This window comes from Nothobranchius furzeri, chromosome 8, assembly GCF_043380555.1.
Source record: "Nothobranchius furzeri strain GRZ-AD chromosome 8, NfurGRZ-RIMD1, whole genome shotgun sequence".
Taxonomy (NCBI): domain Eukaryota; kingdom Metazoa; phylum Chordata; class Actinopteri; order Cyprinodontiformes; family Nothobranchiidae; genus Nothobranchius; species Nothobranchius furzeri.
In genome coordinates this window covers 39,536,347-39,559,372 of record NC_091748.1, presented here as the reverse complement: position 1 = coordinate 39,559,372, position 23,026 = coordinate 39,536,347, and the positions used below count along the sequence as shown (strand labels likewise).

General features: G+C 44.8%; 1 protein-coding gene across 2 annotated transcripts; it reads left to right on the top strand.

The window, feature by feature from the left end:
* The first annotated feature begins 296 nt into the window (after positions 1–296).
* On the top strand, positions 297–19,457 carry usp46 (ubiquitin specific peptidase 46). Of its 2 annotated transcripts, XM_015975641.3 has the most exons (9): positions 297–516; positions 3,636–3,716; positions 3,970–4,183; positions 16,375–16,613; positions 16,884–16,960; positions 17,054–17,137; positions 17,209–17,406; positions 18,983–19,061; positions 19,143–19,457. In XM_015975641.3, exons 1-9 carry the CDS (start codon positions 481–483, stop codon positions 19,242–19,244), a joined length of 1,110 nt encoding a protein of 369 aa, XP_015831127.1. In that variant the 5' UTR covers positions 297–480; the 3' UTR covers positions 19,245–19,457. The 2 variants fall into 2 exon arrangements, with proteins under 2 accessions (XP_015831127.1, XP_015831128.1); XM_015975642.3 differs by lacking the exons at positions 297–516; positions 3,636–3,716; positions 3,970–4,183 and adding an exon at positions 5,501–5,611.
* The last annotated feature ends 3,569 nt before the right edge of the window (positions 19,458–23,026 follow it).

Genomic DNA, 23,026 nt, shown 5'->3' with positions numbered 1-23,026 from the left:
TACATTTCCCATAACCAATCATTACTGGTACTTGATTGTGATTGGGTTTAGCTCGGTCAAACCTACCCGTGCACGTCTGTGAGTGGTTAGAATATTCTGTCAATCAACCTGGAACATCTGGACCAATCACCAACGGAGCTTTTCTTCAATAGGCGGGACATCGTTTCCTCACCCAGCAGGATTGTTTCCCGGTCGCTGTTAACAATTTGCTGCCTGTGAATTTCCTCCGTTTTTTATTCCACACACCCCCCCGGCGGTGTTTTTACCGAGGGGATTTCCGTGCGTGTACGGGGAGGATGAAGTCGAGTCGACGCTTAGCGCCGCGTTGAACGGCGAATGTATGGTGGTGCTCCGTGTCCGTCCGCCTGGGGTTGCAGCGGTGTGGCCTCCAGCCGCGGCTGCGAATTACCTTCATTTCTCAGCGTCGCCTTGCTCTGTTTGTTTTATAAAGATGGCGGTGAGGGGGACACTGTAAACTAAATGACTGTCAGAAACATCGCCTCCATTTGTAATATGGTGAGTAACTCTAATCAGTGCGCTGCCATTGATTTGCCTACAGTGGCGTTGAACCTGATGGTGTTGAGTTGCCTCCCACCAGCTCTCCGCCGGTGTTGTGCCATAAATCGACTCGCTGCCAAAAAATGATTAGCAACTAAAGAAAGGAAGGGGAAAAAATCAAATCGCTGGAGAATTGTTTATTTACATTTATACAACGTTTACATTCAATACAGGGCGCCATTTTACATTGTTTATTTATTTTTTATTATCAAGGCTGTAACATAAAGAAAGCCAGTTCTTACCACAAACCATCTTTCAATCGCAAATATTGCAAAAAGGATTAATATATCCTCATTGTGAACGTTTAAGACAAATAGCAACACTTAAAACAACTTCCGAACTGGAAAAACTAAGCTAATCATTTTTTGGCAGTGAGTCGATTTATGGCACAACACCGGCTCCCTAACCGGACGGGTGTGTCGGTGCTGAGGCTGGCTCAGGTAAGGGTTGTGCAGCCCGGGGGAGAGGAGACACTGGACTTTCTATGGATCTGTCAGTTGTGATTGACAGGAAAGCAGCACAGCGCGTGCCCTGACAGTTTGTCGCGGTTGCATAACGTGGCTCTGCTGCAGAGAGCTGGTCTACATCCCGGAAGCACAGAGCAGAAACCACTAATCCGTGTTTACGTTGTGAAGAGTGGGAAAGAACAGACTTAATGCCTGCGTTAGGCCCTTGCTATATTTATACTGGACGCTGTCTAAAGCCTGCAGGACTCCTCTAGGCTGTGGACTGTACCCCTGCAGGAAGTTTCAGTACCAATGGATTTTTAGAGATAAGCAATATTAAGAGAATACAGGCCTTCCATACATGCAACACTTATGAGTAGTTTGATCGCTCAGTTGTTGGATGTCTTCTGAGTTGCAGTCATTGGCAGAGGTGTGAACACGAGTCACATGACTTGGACTCGAGTCATTATTTAATGACTTCTGACTTCACTTGATAAAATCTAAAGACTTACACTTGACTCAGACTTGAACGCCAATGACTTGCGACTTGAATCGACTTGCATCTGTTGACTTGATGACTTGAGCATATTTGATATTTTAGCACAAAGTGGCATGACATGGACAAAAATCATAAATCATGCTTGGTTCTGGGTTGGATCTTGTACGGCTAAATGCAGCAGCACTTTGTTATAATCCGTTTCAGTTGCACTTTCTGCTTGTTTGAGCAAATAAATGAAGCTTTATTTCTGGAATTTATTATCGTCATTAAATTGAAGTTGGACAGATGACTTGAAAATTCAAACTTTTGGACTTGGACTTGGACTTCCATATCATTGACTTTGGACTCGACTTTGACTTGGACTTGCCTGGAAAGACTTGTAACTTGCAAAGCAGTGACTTGGTCACACCTCTGGTCATTGGTACACCTTATCTCCAGGGTCAGACCTCATTTCCAAGGCGCTGGAAACAAAGGTTCTGATTAGAGATTGACTGATATGGGTTTTTATTGCTGATACCGATGCTGACACGTAAAGGTTACGGTCAGCCAATGGCTAAGATGAGCGGATTCTCATTGCCTACATCTAGACATTATATGGCTAATTTGCCTGCTAAAATGTGACATTGGATGCACAACTCCCCCTCCTCCACCTGTCACTGAGTGGATCCACCCATCTGCTCTAATAAAGAGGTGCAGTCAGGTCTATAAGTATTGGGACATGGACACAATGCTAACATGTTTGGCTCTAAACACCACAATGGATATCAAATGAAACGAACAAGATGTGCTTTAACTGCAGACTGTCAGCTTTTATTTGAGGGTATTTACATCCAAATCAGGTGAACGGTGTAGGAATTACAACAGTTTCATATGTGCCTCCCACTTGTTAAGGGACCAAAAGTAATGGGACAGAATCAGAACCATAAATCAAACTTATACTTTTCAATACTTGGTTGCAAATCCTTTGCAGTCATTTACAGCCTGAAGTCTGGAACACGTAGACATCACCAGACGTTGGGATTCATCCCTGGTGATGCTCTGCCAGGCCTCTGCTGCAACAGTCTTCAGGTCCTGCTTGTTCCTGGGGCGGTTTCCCTTCAGTTTTGTCTTCAGCAAGTGAAATGCACGCTCAGTCGGATTCAGGTCAGGTGACTGACTTGGCCATTGCAAAACAGTCCACTTCTTTCCCTTCAAAAACTCTTTGGTTGCTTTTGCAGTATGCTTCGGGTCATTGTCCATCTGCACTCAGTGTGTTCAATGAGTTCTGAGGCATTTGGCTGAATATGAGCAGATAATATATCCCGAAACACTTCAGAATTCATCGTGCTGCTTTTGTCAGCAGTATGTATGTATGTATGTATGTATGTATGTATGTATGTATGTATATATGTATGTACTGAATGTATGGAAAGTGTTTCCACTCTGCACCAGTGGTTGGTGGGAAACCACTATGTGCACGCTGACCCAGGTGATGGATATTCATGGTAATATTTCTAGCTCAGATTTCAGAATGTAGCCAGAACCACAAGGAAACATGTTAATGATCTGCTCTCAGCTTTAATAAATGTTTCCTACCTGTTGGTGGACTTTCACATCCACTTGAGCTTCTGTGTGTTTATCAGAATTTGCTGCTATTGTGAGAAGATCCAGTTTACAGATCTGCACGTGTTCCTGAGCGTCTCGGGCCAGAGGTGGTTGATCAGACAAAGGAGCATTCAGAGCAGGCTTTCACACAAAGCCATTACAAGTCAAAGCCTTCCTCAAACTAAACTGTCTGCTATTTTTGCTCGACAAAGCTGCGATTCATTTGGATAAGAGCTCCGAGCTCTGATAAGAGAAGGGCTTCTGACAGGAGATAAGTGGTGTGTCTCAGCCACCGGGAGCTAAACCCTCCTAACTTCTGACATGGCTCTGCCTCAGTTGGACCTCATCATTCATTTCCTTCATGTAAAAGATGTGACGTGTCATCCCAACAGAAGCTGACACTTTAGGGCGTTTCTTTACCTGTTGAAACAGTTTTTAACTGTTTTTCATCTGAGGGCAGCAGCTTATATTGATTTGGGTAAACAACAAGCACTAATGCTACATGAGAGTATGACGGTGACATTATATCTCATGTTTTGTTCTCTCAGGGCACCAATGCCTCTGCTCTGGAGAAAGACATCGGCCCGGAGCAGTTCCCCATCAATGAACACTACTTCGGATTGGTCAATGTGAGTAGCACCCGATCCTCTCGTGCATTAACATCACACGTTGCCAAATAACACTGGAGTCGTGTGTCAAAACAAAGAGCTGGCGGTGAGTCACGTCTGCTGTCCGACAGCTGGTATTGACGGTAACGGAGCTGTTTGTGGATCCGAGGATCTGTTCTGCTGCTTTGGTTTGGATCAGATTCCACCAGCAGCTTGGTAATGAAACGTGAGTTCTAGTTTTCATGGTGTTTTTTTTTGTCCTGTCTTTTCTCAGTTTGGAAACACGTGTTACTGTAACTCGGTGCTGCAGGCGCTCTACTTCTGTCGGCCGTTCCGGGAGAACGTTCTGGCTTACAAAGCCCAGCAGAAGAAGAAGGAGAACCTGCTCACGTGTCTGGCTGACCTCTTCCACTCCATCGCCACGCAGAAGAAGAAAGTGGGTGTCATCCCCCCCAAGAAGTTCATCTCCCGGCTGCGGAAGGAGAACGGTGGGAGGAAACTTGACTCGTCAAAAGCATATGAACACACACGTTCTGCTTTTGTTTCCGTTTGGTTGTGGTTTCACCGGTTCCATCCTGCAGCCTGTTACACATGTTTGCTCGTAGCAATCAAAGGCTGAGATTCGTGGGTTTGTTTTGTACGTTAGCAGCAGCGTTGCCTTTAATGTGATCTGGATTTTGAGGTGAAGGGCAGGTGCATGTTGGTCCTTCAGAGCAGAGCTGACAGAGTCTGACTGTTCTCTACCGTCCGCGGTGAGGAAGCTCATTATGTGAGTGAACAATGCGATCATTGTTGGGAGCCAGCTTTGGTCAGCTGCTTCATCCCTAGAGGTTTCTCTGACTTCTACATTCTCAGTTTTCCCCTCTCGCATACATTTACCTGCACAGTGAGTCTATCACATGGGAATGGCTATTCTCTCCTGTTGTCATGAGAGTTTAATGTTGGAAGTGGGCAAAAAGATGCATTTAGTTTCACAAGTGAGTACAATTCATTTTAATTTATGCGTTGTCTTCCATTCATCTGGGCCTGAGTTCTCAGGCTCACCTAAGCCACTTCTCTCAGCAGCTTCAGTGGGAAGCCAAGGCATTCCCAGTCCAGTTTAGATGTCCTGGGTTGGCTCTGGGTCCTCCTGACAGCAGCACATGCCTCCTCCAGGAGGTATCCTAACAAACTCAACTGACTCCTCTCAGTGAGGAGGAGCAGTGGCTCTACCTCAAGTACCTCCCAGATGCCTGAACTCACCACGTCACTAACCCAGCCTTTCCTCTGGATGCGTATATAGCATATAATGTAATGGGTGTGTTCTACCCAGCACACTCAACACACCACACACAGAAGGGATATTTCATAACCAGGTTAAAATATAAAACACTTGCTCTTTTCCAGATTGCAAGATAGAAAAAGAGAAGAAACAAGGAGTGTGCATGAAGGTGCGTGCCGATGAGCAGGGCAGGCGATTGCTTGGGGGTCCCTAGGTCACTAGGGGTCAGACCAAAGGTGTTGGACACAGGAAAGTAGTCTCCGAGACATGACAGTAGTGAGACACATGGGTGGCACCAGGTAGTAGCTAGGGGTTGCTAAAGCAACGGCACGTTTAGCCAAGCAACAGCTTAGCAACCCCTGCTCTTGAACCCCGCCCGCCACCACCCCAACCTCCCAGGGCTCTTCAGTCCGTGCCGATGGATGCTGGAGAGTATATGACTAGATATTATGTCCCGCTTTGTGTGGGACTCCCGCATATTCATTACTTTTCGCTCGCACGGCAGGTTGAGAGTTCAAATCTTGCACAAACTGCGTGGTGAAAGCTGTGGCTGTCAATTAAAACAGGAGGCGGGGCTTTAACCCAAGCAGAGGTGAGGCCTGCCGGACACTTGCTCCACCGGTCCCTCCAACCACCACCAGCAGGCCATGAACAGGTGATGACATGCTGTTTTTACTTGTTAAGCAGCTGGAAATCTGCACGTGACTTTTTTCTCTAGAACGTTTCTGGATGTTTTATACTGCTCCTGCGTTTGACTTCCTGTCTGACTCTATCTGAACTGCTGATGGAACTGGAAGCGTAGCATGTAAAAATAGTGTAAGCAATGCATCCCTATGCTTCCTGGGCACATCCTTAGATAAAATATGATTGGCGTAATTTCAATAGTGCCAACATCGGTAAGCTACTAGAGTCAGGGGTTGGTGAACCTGCAGGCAGGAACCATCAGACAATAAGAATAAGAACAACTTTATTTATCCCGAGGGAAATTCTTGTGTCATGTACTTGCTCAAAGCAGTTGGAGAGACAAAGGAACAGGTGAAATAGGAATATGATATACAATATATTCATTAAAAAAATAAAAAAATAAAAAATAATTAATTAAATACATGACTGCATCCTTGTGGATAAGTAATTAAGCCGTCGGTGCAGGCGATTCACAAAAGTGATTAAAGTATTGTGTAAAAGAATATGGGTTTGTAGCAGCATATGATATGATGGGGGGATAAAAACATATTTACAATCAGAACTCTTGGGTAATATTGCACAGTCGGTGAGGGCACAGAATAACCAAGGTAATAGTATTTGGAGAATCACCTACAGCGTGAGGAAGAGTTAAACAGTCCTATTGCCACCGGTACGAAGGATTTCCTGTGGCGGTCAGTTCTGCATTTCGGGGCAATGAGTCTTTTGCTGCGTGTGCTTCGGTGGTCCATCATGTAGGCGTGCATGGGGTGGGAGGGGTTGTCCATGATGGAGAGAAGCTTTTTTAGCATTCTCCTCTCAGACACCTCCTCCAGGTTCTCCAGTCTAACACCCAGGACAGACCCAGCCCTTCTAATCAGCTTGTTCAGCCGGTTGGCATCTGCTATCTTCACCCCACTGCCCCAGCACACAGCAAACAAACAAAGAGATGCAAATTCTTCTGTAGCTCCTGTATTTGTGGGCGTATCAACAGGAGCACAACCAAATGACTGGAACCGGAAACCTTCAACATTCTGAGACTTTGTGTATAATATCAAGGAAGGGGCTTCGGTTGTCTACAATCCAGGAGAATCTGATGTGTTGGATACTGTTCTCTGAGTTACTGACCTTCATCCAAGGCTATGCTGTAGTGTAAAATGTTATTGCAACATCAAGGTGTTCAGTGTGTTGTAAAGAGCTGCCCGAATCCCTTTAAATCAGACTGTTACATTCTAAGTGAAAGGCATCTATATCCTGATGTGATGGAATTGCTCTGCTCTCCATCCCCACACCTAGAACCAAAACATTAAAACACATGAAACGTGTCAGGTGCGTCATAATAGTGGAAGAAGATCATTTCAATAGCGCCAATAAAAATCACGAGGTGCTTCACAAAAACAAAAAATCTAAAAAAGAAAACGGTTAAAAATGTATTTAAAATGAGCAAAAAAATAGACAATTGTGATTTAAAAAATGTTAGGAAAGAGAGAGTGAACAGGAAAGAGGGAAATCAGTGGATCCTGAGGAAGGTGGAATAGGTGGGGAGAGCAGAATAAAGAGAGAGTGGTTAGGGTTAGCTAACCCTAACCCAGAAGGTCATTAGAGACCCTAAGAAGAGCTGTTTCAGTAGAATGAGCTCTACGAAAACCTGACTGGAAGCTATCATAGATGTTATGTTCATCAAGAGCAGCTGTGAGTTGTTTAGCCACAACCTTTTCCAAGATCTTGGAGATGAACGGAAGTTTAGAGATGGGTCTGAAGCTGCTATGGAGAGAGGGGTCGAGACTCGGTTTTTTAAGAAGCGGGTGGATTACAGCGTTCTTAAAGTAAAGCCTGGTTTATGCTTCTCCGTCAGCTCCGCAAGGGACAGACACGCACGGATTGACGGAAGCGTTTTGCTCTCATACTTCTCCGTCTCCTGGAGAGCGTTGCAAAGCAATTGCCCGGCAGGACCACAGAGGGCGTAGTGCTGTTCTATGGTATCCTGTCATGCATCGGTCCAAGTTAGTGTGTTTATATTGTGTTTTTTGTGTATGTAAGAGACTTTTAACACGGACATATTTGTCTCTCATTCTCCCACCTCTTCATGCGCTCCCCACCTCTAAACCCACGTTTCCTGTCATTTCCGTCCACAAATAAAACGCTTTCTGCACATCTTCTCACTCCTCCAGTCACGGGAGAATTAAACGTTCATATTTTTAGAGTTTTTTCGTGAGGTATTCTTCAAGCTTCTCCGTGTCTGCCGCTAGTTATCCTCGGCTCTCTTTGCAATGGCGGCGCTGTAAACAACAGTGGCGTCCTGACCAATCACAAGCTTGCGTAATCCGTCTCGTTCGACTGATGTTTAAAAAAGTGGGCTTGACTCCATACGTACTTGCGTGTCTGCCGGAGCCCTACACAAGAACGGATAATGGCGTTGCGTGTCTCCGCACTGACGCAGACGGAGAAGCATAAATCAGGCTTAAGCAGGGACCTGACCAGAAACCAGAGAAGCATTAATTATAGAGAGCACGCTGGGACTGATGGACTGAAAAGCACTTTTAAACAAAGATGAAGGTAAGATGTGGAGGAGGCATGCAGAGGTCTTCATAGAGTTAACTAGTTTGGTTAACTCAGGCAAAGAAACAGGAGCAAAGCTATCTAGGATGATGGGCCTGGTTGGAGTCGGGAGAGGCGGCGATAAGGCTGAAGGAGAGATGCTAGATCTAACCTTATTGACTTAATCCACAAAGAAAGACAGAAAGTTCTCACAGTCTGCAACAGAGTGGATGGAGGCTGTAGGAGAGGCAGGAGACACGATGCTGCTGATGGTGTTAAACAGCACCTTGGGGTTCCCTTTGCTCTGGGACACCAGGTTGGAGAAATAGGAAACCCTCGCGTCTCTGACTGCAGAGTTAAAGGATGTCAGAAGATCCTGTAGGTGCAGCAGATGGACGTGGAGATGGGTTTTCTTCCACAAACGCTCAATTTTTCTGCATTGGCGCTTCAGGCTGCGAAGGCTGTCATTAAACCAGGGAGTAGAGTTCACTGCAGGAACTGATCTGGTTCTGACAGAACAGATGCTGTCCAGAATGGAGAGGCAGTGCTCGTTGAACTGAGAAGTTAAGGAACCTGGGTCGTTATCAGAAGAACAGGGTGGATCAAAAGCAGCAGAAAAATTGCTAGCTGTGCTGTCATTAAGAAAACGAGAACTAACCATACAGCGAGCAGGAGGTGGGGATGCAGAAACTGACAAGTTAAAGAAAATGCAATGGTGATCTGAAATATAAACGTCCTCAGGACAAACACTGTCAGCATTTAGACTCAGGGTAAAAACAAGGTCTAGAGTTTGCCCCCTGGTGTGTGTGGGGCCAGAAACATGCTGGGTAAAGCTGAAGGAGTCCATAAGGCTGGAGAAACTCATGGCAAAGTGGTCTGAGGGATCATCAACATGGATGTTAAAGTCACCAACAATCACCAGTCTGGACAGTTTCACAGTGGAGGACAGAAAGTCACTAAACTCCTGAAGGAAAGAGCTGTTTGGACCAGGTGGACGATAGACCACAGCACAGTAGAACGGGTCCTTACGCCCGACTTTAATCAGCTGCAGTTCAAAGGAAACAAAGTGACCAGAGGTTGTAGAGCTACATGGAGGATGGTCTCTGAAAACAACAGCTAGGCCTCCACCACGACCAGAACCCCGGGGCTGGCTAAGAAAAGAATAACCACTCGGGCAGAGTTCAATCAGAGCAGAATAATCAGATGTTTGCTGCCAAACTTCAGTCATAAACAGACAATCCAGGTTTTTAGAGAGAATTAGATCATTGAGCAGGAAGGACTTATTGTTAACAGAACGGGTATTTAAAGGGACTTTACGGACTTTTGAATTTTTATGCTCGCGATTGCCCCCTCAGGCCAAAAGCGTAACGGCAGCTTCAATAGAGCTCCGGACGTCACGTGACTCTCAAGCCCTTTTCAGACAGACATTCTGGAACATTTGCGGACAATTCAATCCGGTTTTTAACCGGAACTGTGTTTTCAGACACACCACTTTTGTACCGGAACTTGTCTTTTCGGCTGCGTTCACACAGCAGGGAAAAGTTCCAGATGTCTGACGGCGGCGGGGGGGTGGGGTGGGGGGGAGAATCGGACTCATGTTAAGAAGAAGAAGAAGAAGAAAATATCATTTCTATAGCACCTCTCAAGATAAAAATCATGAGGCGCTTAAGCATAATTCTGCGCACACGAAGACGCATAAGAGACCTGGATGATGAAGTTCAATGGTTAAATGAATCACTGAAGCGGTGTGAAGCGCTCCGTCGCGCGTCTAGGCAGTACCGTAGGAGGCGAGCTGCCGTGGTTCGCCGCATGCTACAGGAGCGAGCTATATAGGTGCGCACAGCGTCCCCCAGTCCCCTCCTCCTCCTCCTCCCCCTCCCTCTTGTCCGGAACTTTACCTCACCAGTCTGAAGCAGCCACCCTGTCCGTAACAAGTCCGGACCTGTTACTAGGGGCTTCGTCCGGATAAATTCCGGAACACGTTATCTGGATGTTTGTATTCAGACAAAGGTCTTACGGACAGATTCCAGAACATTTCCGTTTTTCATGGCCTGTCTGAAGGGGGCTTCAGAGAGTAGACGCCATGTTGGCAGGCAACAAATGTAAACAAATTGAACAGGATCGGTTTGGATTTCACTTCGTCGGAGTTTACTTCACACTTTAAATACGAAGAAATCGTTTTATATAGTCAGAAATTAAATATATTAAACATCTCGGACACTTACCGTGCCCCTGGGATACTTTTTAAAAACGCCAGAAGCTGTCGGAGCGGACTTCTTACCGGACCTGGCTGGGGAACCCCTTGGGATTCCCCCGGAGGAGCTGGCCCAAGTGGCTGGGGAGAGGGAAGTCTGGGCCTCTCGATGCTACTGCCCCCGCAACCCGACTCCGGATAAGTGGATGAAATGGATGAATGGATGGACAAATAACAGATTTACATGTAAAAAGTTTAAATAGAATGCTGTGCTGTTTGAATGTATAAACTGAACGCCAAGAGAAATCACTAGTCTGATTTTTTTTTTCCGTGAATAAAATAAAAATGGCAGGCAGGAGCGTCTCAGGATCTGTCTGAGATCTGTCTCGGTGAGACAGATAATAGCAATCCAAAGTGCTTTTTATGTGTGATCTGACAATTGATCAACCATTGCTTAAAAATTAAATACAGCTTAGCCGGTTAATTGCTGTGATCATAAAACACGTAAACGGCAGCACGCAGAAATCACGAGGCAACGTTTTACGTGATGTTTACTTGCTGCTATGAGTAAAAGCCACGCCAAAATAAGTTTAGGAAGCCCACTAAGAATCGTAATAAAAGCATTTAAGATAAATACCATACACTTGCTTGAAAAATTGTTCCAAAATGAAAGTTGAACCCACATCTTTTTTATCTGTGAATTCAATGCCGTTTGGCAAGTCTCAAATAAAAATGTGGGCATCTTACTGTAAAAAAATATACCATTAATGTAAAAAAATAAACTCTAAATAAACTATGTTCACATCCAGAATCAAACCCAGGTCTTCTGCATGAGAGTCAGACATCTTACAAGGTGAGCTACACACCAGTAATATTCATAGCATTTGTAACTTTTATATCCTTGATAACGCCTGAAACAACGTCAAACCAAAGAACGGTCCGGAGTGAAAATGGCTATTTTGTTGCTAATTTGCAGCGCATGGGCAGCTCCAGGAAATTTTACCAGCAGTTGCTGTACAGTTGCTCGGTCAGTGTTTGGGGTTGTTGTCCCCTGTCGGCGCTTATTGAAGGGGGATGGGGTGGGGTGGGGGGCTGGGCGGTGGGTTGGCTACAACATGAAATTCCAGGGCAACAAAATGAAGTACAGAAAAAGGTGAACATTTTTATCCTGCCTTTCATTATCACTGTTACATGACAATGCACACAAACCACATTGGGACCCATTTTTCCCGGTGTTCTATCAGAACACCTAGCTTGTAGCTAACATTAATATCAGATTCTGCCAACGAAACGGAAAACAATTCATATGTAAATGTTTTGCATATTTATTGCAAAATCTAATTTTTCTGCTGCTTCAGTGGTGCAACAGCGTTATATCAATAAGAAATGACTATACCTTGTGTTTTACTACAGCGTTGTTAAAGCTTCAGATCACTAAGAATGCGTCATTTCAGCTGTGAGATTAGTCGATGGGATCAATGAAAAAGAACGTTTGTCACTGACTCCATGGAAACGTTAAGAGAATTTACAAAAAGTGGCTTCCAATTGGTTTTGTGACTGGCATATTTTTGTGAGTTTAGAAAAGAAGCAGATGAGACAACGTGTCCGACAATTCTGTTTTTCATCTGACAATATTAGTACATGTCCGTAATGCCTGAGGTGTTTTTACAAACAATACTTAATACTCCTGGACAGGGTATGAATTGCACAGAGGCTTGTGGGGGAGCCCAGTTATAGGGGGGATGGGGGGGGGGGGGGGTTCTGTTTGGCCTTGGCCCCCAAAATGCCTTGAAACGGCCCTGGGTGTGTGACAGAGTTTTGAAGGTGATCTGAATTGTATCAGATGTATAAATATGACATGTGTATAACTTATTGTTTTATACTGGTAAAAAGGTTTAGTGGAGATAAATCTACCTACATTTTACTTTTCAAACATTTTTCTTTGTTTTCTTGTTTTTATCTAACAATTTTCCTGCCCTGTCTGTCTCTCATCTTCCTGCATGTTCTCTAAACTCTCCAGAAAAACTGCTGCTTGGATTCTTACTTTTTTACCTTATAAGTTACTTTTGAGCAGATCAAAGGGATCTCCTGACCGCAAAGCAGAGCGCACGTTTCGATGCTGCATCAGTGAGGTGAAATCAGCACAGCACATGATGAGCGAGTGCATCAGGCACGATTAAAAGACAGTACCAGAGGATATAAACTGACATGAACGGTCATGTGTTAATTATAGTTTTTGGGTTGCGCCACTTTGAGAATGTGCCGTGCGCAGAACGCAGCTGCCTGGAGCGCTCCCCGATAATTTGATCCCTGCTTCTGGATGAAAAACCGGACATTATCATGAATACAAGAACCAACCTCCCCACCCCACCCCACCCCTCCGGACAGAGAGTGAAAAGTTGACATGTACGGCCTCCTGGTTTGATGCCAGCTCCGGCTTTCTCCTCGCAGTTTATGGAAGATTTCAACACGAAACGGGAGACTGCCTTAAATGCGAGACGGAGCTGGTCATGCTACTCTCCAGGCGAGCGCATGTTGGCACGGTGCGCACGCGAGGTGTGGGGTGGTGGTGGTGTGGGTGCGTTCAGGATTTGGGGTTGCTGAGCAGTTGCTTGGCCCAATCTTGGGGTTGTTTAGCAACCCCTAGCTACCGCCTGGTGCCGCCCATGTTTGCAGGAAATATCTAGAAGAAAGTTCTACAGAAAGTAGCTAAGGGTCCTCAGAAATGTACCTAGGTTTGTCACTAGGCGTTAGGAACAGCGACAAAGTCGCTGAGTTGGCACAAATGCTACGGGCTATGCCTGAGCGTGAACGCGCATGAAGCAGCCTGCTCGACCCTTTTTCTGTGATTTTAGAGAAAAACAGGCAATCACAGTAAAAATGCCAGGGCTCATTCTACAGGACCAGGGCATTGCAGGAGAATGTATGAAGAAGACATTTATTATTTCTATACATGTTTTGGCTGTCAAACTTCCATAATGCCCCTTTAATAGAGCCATGCTGAGTGAGGTGGAGGAATCAGAAACAGCTGGAGTTAGTGGACATAAATTAGCAGGGTTAGATCCACGGTGTTTATAAAAACCACTTATGGAGGGAACAGGAGGAGAAACCACTGAGGAATGAGGATAAACCGACCTTAAAAACTTGGACGGATGAACCGTGCCGCAACACGGCCCGGTGGGAATGGGGAAGTGGCGCTCAAGTCGCCAAACAAAGGAAAAGAAGCTAGAGATCACACCGATGTTTACCAGATAAACCACGCTTTAGGAGAAGTCTTATTCTCACCTGGATTCCTGCTCGTTTACCTCTTTTCCTTCGACGTTTTCCCGGGACCAGATAAACATCGCTGGAGGCGCCCTGGATGGAATCGTCGTTTGGCTCCGGGCCAGTGCGCCACTCAGATAAACAAACAGGGAGGTACGTCCTCGGTGCATCTTGGGCGATCGTGAACAAACGGAAGGACAAAAGAGTCTGGCGATCATAGGAGATGGTAGCAGGAACACTACTGAAGAGGACCGCAGACAGGAGCAAGGTGGAAAATAGTGAGGTTAGCGGAGAAAAGTTTGAAAAAGTGGCTGGTGACTGCAGCTAAGCCAAGCACAGGCGCCATCTTGTTACCGACCGGAAGCGGAAGAGGAAATCTGGATTTATCCCAGCTGAGCTGATATCATTAGGGAGGCTTACCTGGCAAACCTGGGGTTTTCTGACATGAGGTAAAAGACGGTTGGTTTTATGTTAAGTTGGAAAGAGTTTCTAAACCATCCAGAAACCAGGTGTGGTGGTCTGAAACCCAGAAGAGGCCTAAGCATGAGTTTTTTCTCATGGAAGGCAGTCTCCAGACAACATTTTAACATGTCCTAATGCTCCTGCTGAAGTCCTTTGAGGTCTGATGAGACTGAATTTTGAACTGTTGATGCACCAATTCTGCTTTTGGAGGCCGATGTGGATTTCTGTTTCCTGTGCAGCTCTGACATGATAAAACTGATTTCAACCCATTCTGATTTATCCCAAAGAACTATAAATAGCCTCATACAATTAAAAAATATTTACTTTAATATTATGATTCTGGAAGTAAAAAAAGTCTAAATTGAAGCTCTGATTTAGCTCAGGTGAATTAAAGTTTAGCAATGGTGCATTTTATGGACCTAAACCCATCAGATTTTTGGGTTTTGCACCAGACGATCACAGTGAATATTAGCAGATTCTGATCAGCAGATGGTTTGGGGATTGTTGTTTGTTTACTGCATCTCTAATCCCTGTTGAAGCTGAGTAGAGCCTGGGTGATCCGCTTCCAAAGAAGAACTGTCATTTTACATTCAGGGTTGCCAGTCTTGGTGGCAACCCCCGTACCCGTTGGTGGACACCAGATGTTCGGGGAGCCGTCAGGCTGAAGGAGGCCTACAGGGCGTGGCTGGTCTGTGGGTCTCCGGAGGCAGCAGACAGGTACCGGATAGCCAAGCGGGGTGCAGCAGTGGCAGTTGCCGAGGCAAAATCTCGGGCGTGGGAGGAGTTTGGTGAGGCCATGGAGAAAGACTATCGATCGGCTCCAAAGAGGTTCTGGCAAACTGTCCGGTGCCTCAGGAGAGGAAGGCAGCAACTCGTTCACACTGTTTACAGTGGGGATGGGGAGCTGCTGACGTCAACTGGGGCTATAGTCGGACGGTGGAAGGAATACTTTGAGGAGCTCCTCAATCCCACCTATGCACATTCCGAGGAGGAACCAGAGCCAGGAGACCTGGGGATGGACTGTCCGATCTCGGGGGCAGAAGTTGCTGAGGTAGTCAAACAACTACACAGCGGCGGAGCCCCGGGGGCGGATGAGGTTCGTCCTGGGTATCTCAAGGCTATGGATGTTGTAGGGCTGTCATGGTTGACACGTCTCTACAACATTGCGTGGTCATCGGGGGCAGTTCCTGTGGAGTGGCAGACCAGGGTGGTGGTCCCCATCTTTAAGAAGGGTGACCTGAGGGTGTGTTCCAACTATAGGGGGATCACACTCCTCAGCCTCCCTGGAAAGGTCTACTCCAAGGTACTGGAGAGGAGGGTCCGATCGATAGTTGAATCTCAGATAGAGGAGGAGCAATGTGTTTTTCGTCCTGGCCGTGGAACTGTGGACCAGCTCTATACCCTTGCAAGGGTGATGGAGGGGGCATGGGAGTTTGCCCAACCAATCCACATGTGTTTTGTGGATTTGGAGAAGGATTATGACCGTGTTCCCAGGGGCACCCTGTGGGGGACGCTCCAGGAGTATGGGGTGGGTGGCTTTCTGTCAAGGGCCATTCAGTCCCTTTACCAGAGGAGCGTGAGTTTGGTCCGAATAGAGGTAGTAAGTTGGACCTGTTCCCGGTGAGGGTTGGACTCCACCAGGGCTGCCCTTTGTCACCGGTTCTGTTCATTACCTTTATGGACAGAATTTCTAGGCGCAGCCGTGGTGTGGAGTGTGTCGAGTTTGGTGGCAGGAGAGTCTCGTCTCTGCTTTTTGCGGATGATGTGGTCCTCCTAGCTTCATCCAGCTCTGACCTTCAGCTCTTGCTGGGTAGGTTCGCGGCCGAGTGTGAAGCGGCTGGGATGAGGATCAGCACCTCCAAATCTGAGACCATGGTTCTCGACCGGAAAAGGGTGGCTTGCCACCTCCGGGTCGGGGGAGAGGTCCTACCTCAAGTGGAGGAGTTTAAGTATCTCGGGGTCTTGTTCACGAGTGAGGGTAGGAGGGATCGGGAGATCGACAGGCGGATTGGTTCAGCATCTGCATCCCTAGTTGGGATGCTGCCCCCGCGACCCGGACCCGGATAAGCGGAGGAAGACTGATACGGACGGTTGCCCTGCCAGGCCACATTTTAACTGTAGAGATATAAAGGTTATTCAAAAGGTTTCACATGACCTTTTCTGTCTGGTCTTAATTATTTTTTTATTTTAGTGGACACCTTTAAACTGCTGTGGTCAAATAAAATGTATTTTATTTAATTTTTTCTTGTCCTTTCTGTCATCCTTGTGTCTCCCTCCAGACCTGTTCGATAACTACATGCAGCAGGATGCCCACGAATTCCTCAATTACCTACTGAACACGGTGGCTGACATCCTGCAAGAGGAGAAGAAGCAAGAGAAGCAGAACGGGCGCCTGAAGAACAACGGCACCGCTGTGGCCACCGATAACGAGATGGAGAACAAGACCGAGCCCACGTGGGTTCATGACATCTTCCAAGGCACGCTGACCAATGAGACGCGCTGCCTGAACTGTGAAACGGTGTGTGTGGATTTGGATTACTTTGTTTTTGTTTGGGTGTTGGTGTGTGTGTTCACCACCCTGCACACATCCCAACGTGCTGAGCTGTGTAAAGACAAAATCAGTCAAATCAGCATTTCAAAGGCTGCCAGTGCGGGTGCACAGGTGTGTGTGGGTGTGGGTGAGGGTGTAGGTGTGGGCGAGCGAGAGGTCGTTACATCATTACAACAACATGCTGATCGCCTCTGACTCATATAGGAAATAACTTGGGTTTTCATGGCTGTCTTGCAGGTAAGCAGCAAAGATGAAGATTTTCTGGATCTTTCTGTGGATGTGGAGCAGAATACATCAATAACACACTGTCTCAGGTGGGTTGGGCTTCAGATCACGGCTAAGGAAGCAGACATTCTCTTTGGTCCCAGTGGTTGAGCGTCCTGCAGTACTCTCTCTTTCTCTTCCAGGGACTTTAGCAACACTGAGACATTGTGCAGTGAATACAAATACTACTGTGAAACATGCTGCAGTAAGCAAGAAGCACAGAAACGGTCAGTAAAACAGTTTAACACCAACTCGTTATGTGCTACAAAAATCCGCAAAGACAGTTGTTCCTCTGCAGGATGCGAGTGAAGAAGCTTCCCATGATCCTGGCGCTGCACCTCAAGAGGTTTAAGTACATGGAGCAGCTGCACCGCTACACCAAACTGTCCTACCGGGTGGTTTTCCCTCTAGAACTTCGTCTCTTTAACACGTCAGGGGATGCTGTTAATCTGGACCGCATGTATGATCTGGTAGCAGTGGTGGTTCATTGTGGAAGGTATGATATGCTGATGACTTTAAACCAAATGTGTTGAATAGTTCACAATTGTCGCACAATAACACATGGTTTCAAGCTCAAAATGTGGATATTTATTCCAGATATCTATAAATGTTCCTAGTAGAAATTAACGTTCCAGACATCCATAAAATCATTCTTACTGAATGATCTGAAATGTTCATTCTAGATGGTAAGAGTCATTCAGTTAGGACAATTTTTGACAATATATGTACTGTAGAACATGAAAGTAATTTGTAACTATAACTAATTACTTCTTTAACATAAGATGCCCAACACTGATAATAGTTATTGATGCACAGTTACATATAAAAATAGACAACGGCTGAATTTGAACAGTTGCTGTGTTTAGACTCAGCGTCAGATATTTTATGTTCTAATGACTAATGAGGTTAAATTTGTCATTAGCTTCATTCTCATATTTAAAATCAGAGTAGGATGTCCTCACGGTTGACATCTAAGAAAACCTAACCTCTGTAGGTGTGCTCAGGATTTACTGGTATCAAATGGTTCCTGGTTTTAATAGTTATCTTGGTTACCCTTCACAATAAGAGTGCTGGTCAGACGTCTGTGTTTAACACAAACCTCGTATATCACCTCATATCAAATCTGCTTTCAACTCATTAAACAACAATCTTCATGCTGAGTGCATCATGTTTTGGTTCTGTCCATTATTTGTTCATTTGTCATGCAGCAGGTGCTGAACTCCTAAATGTTTGCCATTAGATGAAATAAGTGGCTGAGTAAAATGATGATAAATACCACTGATGGTATTACCTACAGGGGGAGAGGCAGTAGTGCCACTCTGCTACATACAGCCAGAGAAACAAACCCACTCTGTGGTTAGCTTCTCTTTAAGAGGCTTTTAACCTGCAGGAAAGGTATGAATGAAAACGTAGTAGGCGCGACTTCTTGACATGGTGGTAAAACATTAAAACCTACAACCAGCCCACACCTAGTTTTGATACCACCACACCATCAGGATTTCTGAAGGGTAAACTCCATCCTGCCACTGCTTAGTGTTTAGCACAAAATCCAAAAAAGGTCAAATAAAACTTCAGTGGCTCAAGAAGTAAAAGGACATTTTAGTGTATTGCCTTATGCAGTGAATAACTAGTCCAAATAGGTTTTCTAATCCTCTCAGAGTGTCTCCTTTTGGGCGTATATCCACAAGAGATCACACCAACTCATAACAATGATATAACCACCTACATCTAATGGATTTATTTCAGAATAAACACATTTTAAGGCCTACAAGCCGTCTGAAATGTCGTCAGAAAAGCTGCTTGATTTCAAGCTCCCTTTCATTATTTGACACATAGATTTAACACGCTACTAGGAGAAAGCCTGCATCATCAATCAAGTGTATTCTTGCTTTATTCTCCATAAACAATATTAAAATTTGTGTGTAAATGTATAAAATGTGTATATGTGACATGATTTTTTAGCGTCTTTGGTTATTCAAATTTGTGACGGTTTTTGATGAATGGATGAACAGATGATACTTTTTCTCAGAGGGGCTGACTTGCTGCTACATAAGGCTGTTCTGTTTCCTCAGTGGTCCAAACCGAGGTCATTACATCACCATAGTGAAGAGTCACGGCTTCTGGTTGCTGTTTGATGACGACATCGTGGAGGTAGGTCACGCTGCAGTTGTATCTATCGTATCGTAGTTCTGGTTTTCTCACGAAAGTCTCCTCGTCACCTCTGTTGTGCAGAAAATCGACGCCCAGGCCATTGAGGAGTTTTACGGTCTTACCTCAGACATTTCCAAGAACTCCGAGTCGGGATACATCCTCTTCTACCAGTCCAGAGAGTGACTCTGCTGCTGGTTCAGGCACAGATCCCCCCTTCCTCATCCCTATCCTACTCCTCCAACTTCTCTGACAAATGTGCCATCCCTTCATCCCTGAGCTCATCCTCTGGGTTGTACAAGTGCTTCATCTCTTTATCTGTGAAATCTGACTCTTGTCTTTTAGTCACCTGCATCTGGACTGCACTTTAAAACAAAAAGGCTCAACGGCACGGTGGTAACAGACAAGAAAGCGGTCGGGGAGCCTACAGATCAGAAACTGATGTATCTGTTATCTGTTAGTAAGGTCTTCTTCCTTAATGTGCCACCCTGTTTGAACCCTGTTATTAGGGCTATTTCCACAGCTTTCTTTTGTCTTTGTTTTGTTTCTGTCTCTAAAGGATGCACGAGGCGTGAAGACGAGCACTGTAAAATACACACGCACTACAAAAGGGTTTCAAGCAATATACAGGAGAAGCTACCTGAGCTGTAGTTAGACCCGGTTTGATCAGAAGCTCTAACTAAACACAGGTTTCCCATCAGGATCTTCGAAATATACCCAGCCTTTAAATTTTTATTCAGATGGGAAAAAAATGCTATTTATGACACATATTTATTATTGTTGTTTTCCTAATACAGATGGGTAAAATGATGGTGTGTGAAAAGGTGCTCATTGCAGGTGAGACGTCTGCTTAACCTGTCTTGACTGACGTGGAACATAGTGCAATATGTGGTGATCTAAAGTGAGTGGTTTTGGTTTTGGTTGATAGTGATGTACCTTTTGTTGTTCGTTCGAGTCAAAGTAAATCCCCCTCTCTACCCGACACAGCTGGAAGCTTGGCCACATCTCTCTCTTCAGCTGAACACTGTGTTCATGTTTTTTTTTATCTTCAAATGACCGCTCACTAGGTTTCTCCTGATTGTTCAAATGTAGCAGTGGAGTCTGGAAACCCTGGACCATGCGATATTGTTTGTACTGTAGGAGGGTTGGTTTGACCGTTCTAGAGTATTTGTTTTTTATGTGACATTCCTGTTTGCTGCGCATCAAACATCACCATTTCAGACACTGTTACGTTGTTTTTTCTGTGCAGAACTGAAGGTGAAAGATTCAGAGATTCTTGTTTGTGACTGAACTGCTGAAGAATTTGTGCCAAAACCAGACTGGACACCTACTTTGCAGCCGTCTTAAACAGATTATTTTCTTTGTAAAGATACAGTTGTACATATAAATTATGTAGAAGAAATAAACACTTGTAGAAATAGGAAAATATTTTTTTAAAGTGAACATCTCAACATACTCATTGCAAAGGCTTCAGCTCAACGCTGTTCTACAATAACAAATACATATTCCATCAGAGAAACATGAAGATGTTTGCATCTGGGCTTTTAGAAAATGTTGACAGAAGCAGACGTGTGAGAGGAAAGGGACTGTTTTTATTACGCCGATCTTCCATTAACTTTATGCACTTATCCTTACTGGGGTGCTTGGTCCTGTGGGGTGTCATACTGGTCAGAGTCCCGCTCCGGCTGGGACAAGATGGAGGAGACGACTGCGTCGCTGATAGTTAATTGTAAGTGCACTTTAGTAGTGATGAGCTTTGATGCTTTAACATGACAAACCGCAGTCTAACATGATGTTTCTCTTCTGTTCAATAAAAAGAAAACCGACTCTCCAAATGGTTTGGCTTCATTTCTGCTCCCACGTGTCTTTATTTTACGGTTCTTCCAGCAGTTTAGACATGTTTGAGTCACATGATCCATTTGTTCCAGATTAATACTGGCTGGATTTTCCTGAGCTAAATACTTGGAAGCACACAGACCATCATAGCAGGAGTTGTTTTACTGATTTTGTCTCTAAAAGCAGGTTTGTTCTGAAACTTATTTTCAGCATGAAATTAACACTTCTGCTGCTGGTAAACCATCATCAAATACTATAATGCCAAATGGATGTCATTTAAACATTTGATCTAGGTTTGGAGTTCTACCTCTTTAACAGGGTTAGTACTTTCCCCAGAAAATTAACCGTATTTGAATATAAATGCTTTGTTGTTGCAGGTGGCAAGTAGCCTGGCAAGCCAGACTAAATAAATGTGTTATTTCATTCTTTGCAAAGCAAGAATTTGGTCTAGTTCACTAGGCTAGGTGGCAAGAGCAAATTTGAGTTATTTTGTTGTGTTACTTAATATAATAATATAAAAAGTCATAATTGTTACAATAATTATTGTAAACATCTGATGTGTTTATTCAATTTAAAAGGCTTTATTTGTTTACTTATAATTTAGGAGGATAAAATCATTTGAGACGAATCATCTCGTTTTTGAGTGGGTCCTCCCACAATAGAGGGGTAACAGAGGAGATTCTCAGGAAGTGCCGCCAACGGCTACATCTCCTTAGGAAGCTGAACTCCTTTGGAGTCAGCTCCTCAGTCATGGCTTTTTACTGTTCCTTCCTGGAAAGCATCACGACCTTCTCCATCACTTGCTGGTTCTACTCCCTTAGCCTCCAGAACAGGAACAGACTGCAGCACACTGCATCAGTGTGCTCCAAAATCGTTGGCCTGCCTGTCAGAACTCTTGCTCAGGTTTTCTATCAGCAAGCGCTGAGACAGGCAGCCAAAATCCTCCACAACCCCTCTCACATGCTTCACCCCGCATTTCAATGGCTCCCCTCTGGGCGACGCCTACGCTGCACTTCCTGCAAGACTGAGAGGAGGGCCACCTTTGTCCCCAAAGCCATTCTGCTCATTACCCTCTCCTTGGGCTCTCCATATATTTAACTTTTATACAGACGACACTTTATTCACTTACTCAGTGATTTTTGCATATTTTACGGTTTTATCCATCTTCTTGCTGCTTTATTACTTCCTTATTGCCTATTTATTCAATGTTCGTATGTCCAACATCATGCTGCTCTGCTGTTATTTTTTAATTGCCCCTCGGGGATAAATAAAGTTTTTTTATTCTGATTCTGATAGAGCAAAAGAGCTCTAAAGGGTCAAAGTCTTCCGGCTAAGAGCATTTACATGTTCATAAAATAATCTGACATGAACTGAATAAAGCATCCAGGAGAAATTAGGGTAGAAAAATTCATTTAACTCAGGAGGTTGTGCGGGTTGTCCAGTTTGGAAGGTTGTCGGATCAATCCCGGCTCCGGACAGAGAACTCTGCTGTTGTGTCCATGGGCAAGACACTTAACCCACCTTGCCCGCTGGTGGTGGTCGGAGGGACTGATGGTGTGTGTGTTTGGCAGTCTTGCCTTTGTCAGTGCGCCCCAAGGCAGCTGTGGCTACATCATAGCTCATCACCATCAGTGTGTGTGTGTGTGTGTGTGTGTGTGTGTGCATAGATAAATGATACACTGTAGCGTAAAGCACTTTGGAGTCCTCTGACTCTGAAAGGCGCTATACAAGTGCGAGTCATTTATCATTATCTTTTATGTCAGTAATTGAACATAAAATGTGAAACTAGTTAATGAGATAGACTCATTATAGACAAAACCTTTATTGGTTATAAATGTGATGATTATGGCTTACAGCTTATGAAAACCCCACATTCACTATTCAGACAATCAGAACGTTGTGAAAAGGTTCAATATTCTAGACTCAGTGTCTCACTCTAATCAGCTAATGAGTCCTAAACACCTGGAAAGGGTTCCTGAGCCTTTAGATGGTCTCTCAGTCTAAGATGAATTACTGACATAAATGGATTTTAGCGCCATATTGTCACATTCAGAGTTTCACGTGTATTCAATTCAATTAGAAGTGACGCATCTGTCAAAGGTTAGCTTTTAAGTTGGCCAAATTATCTAGCA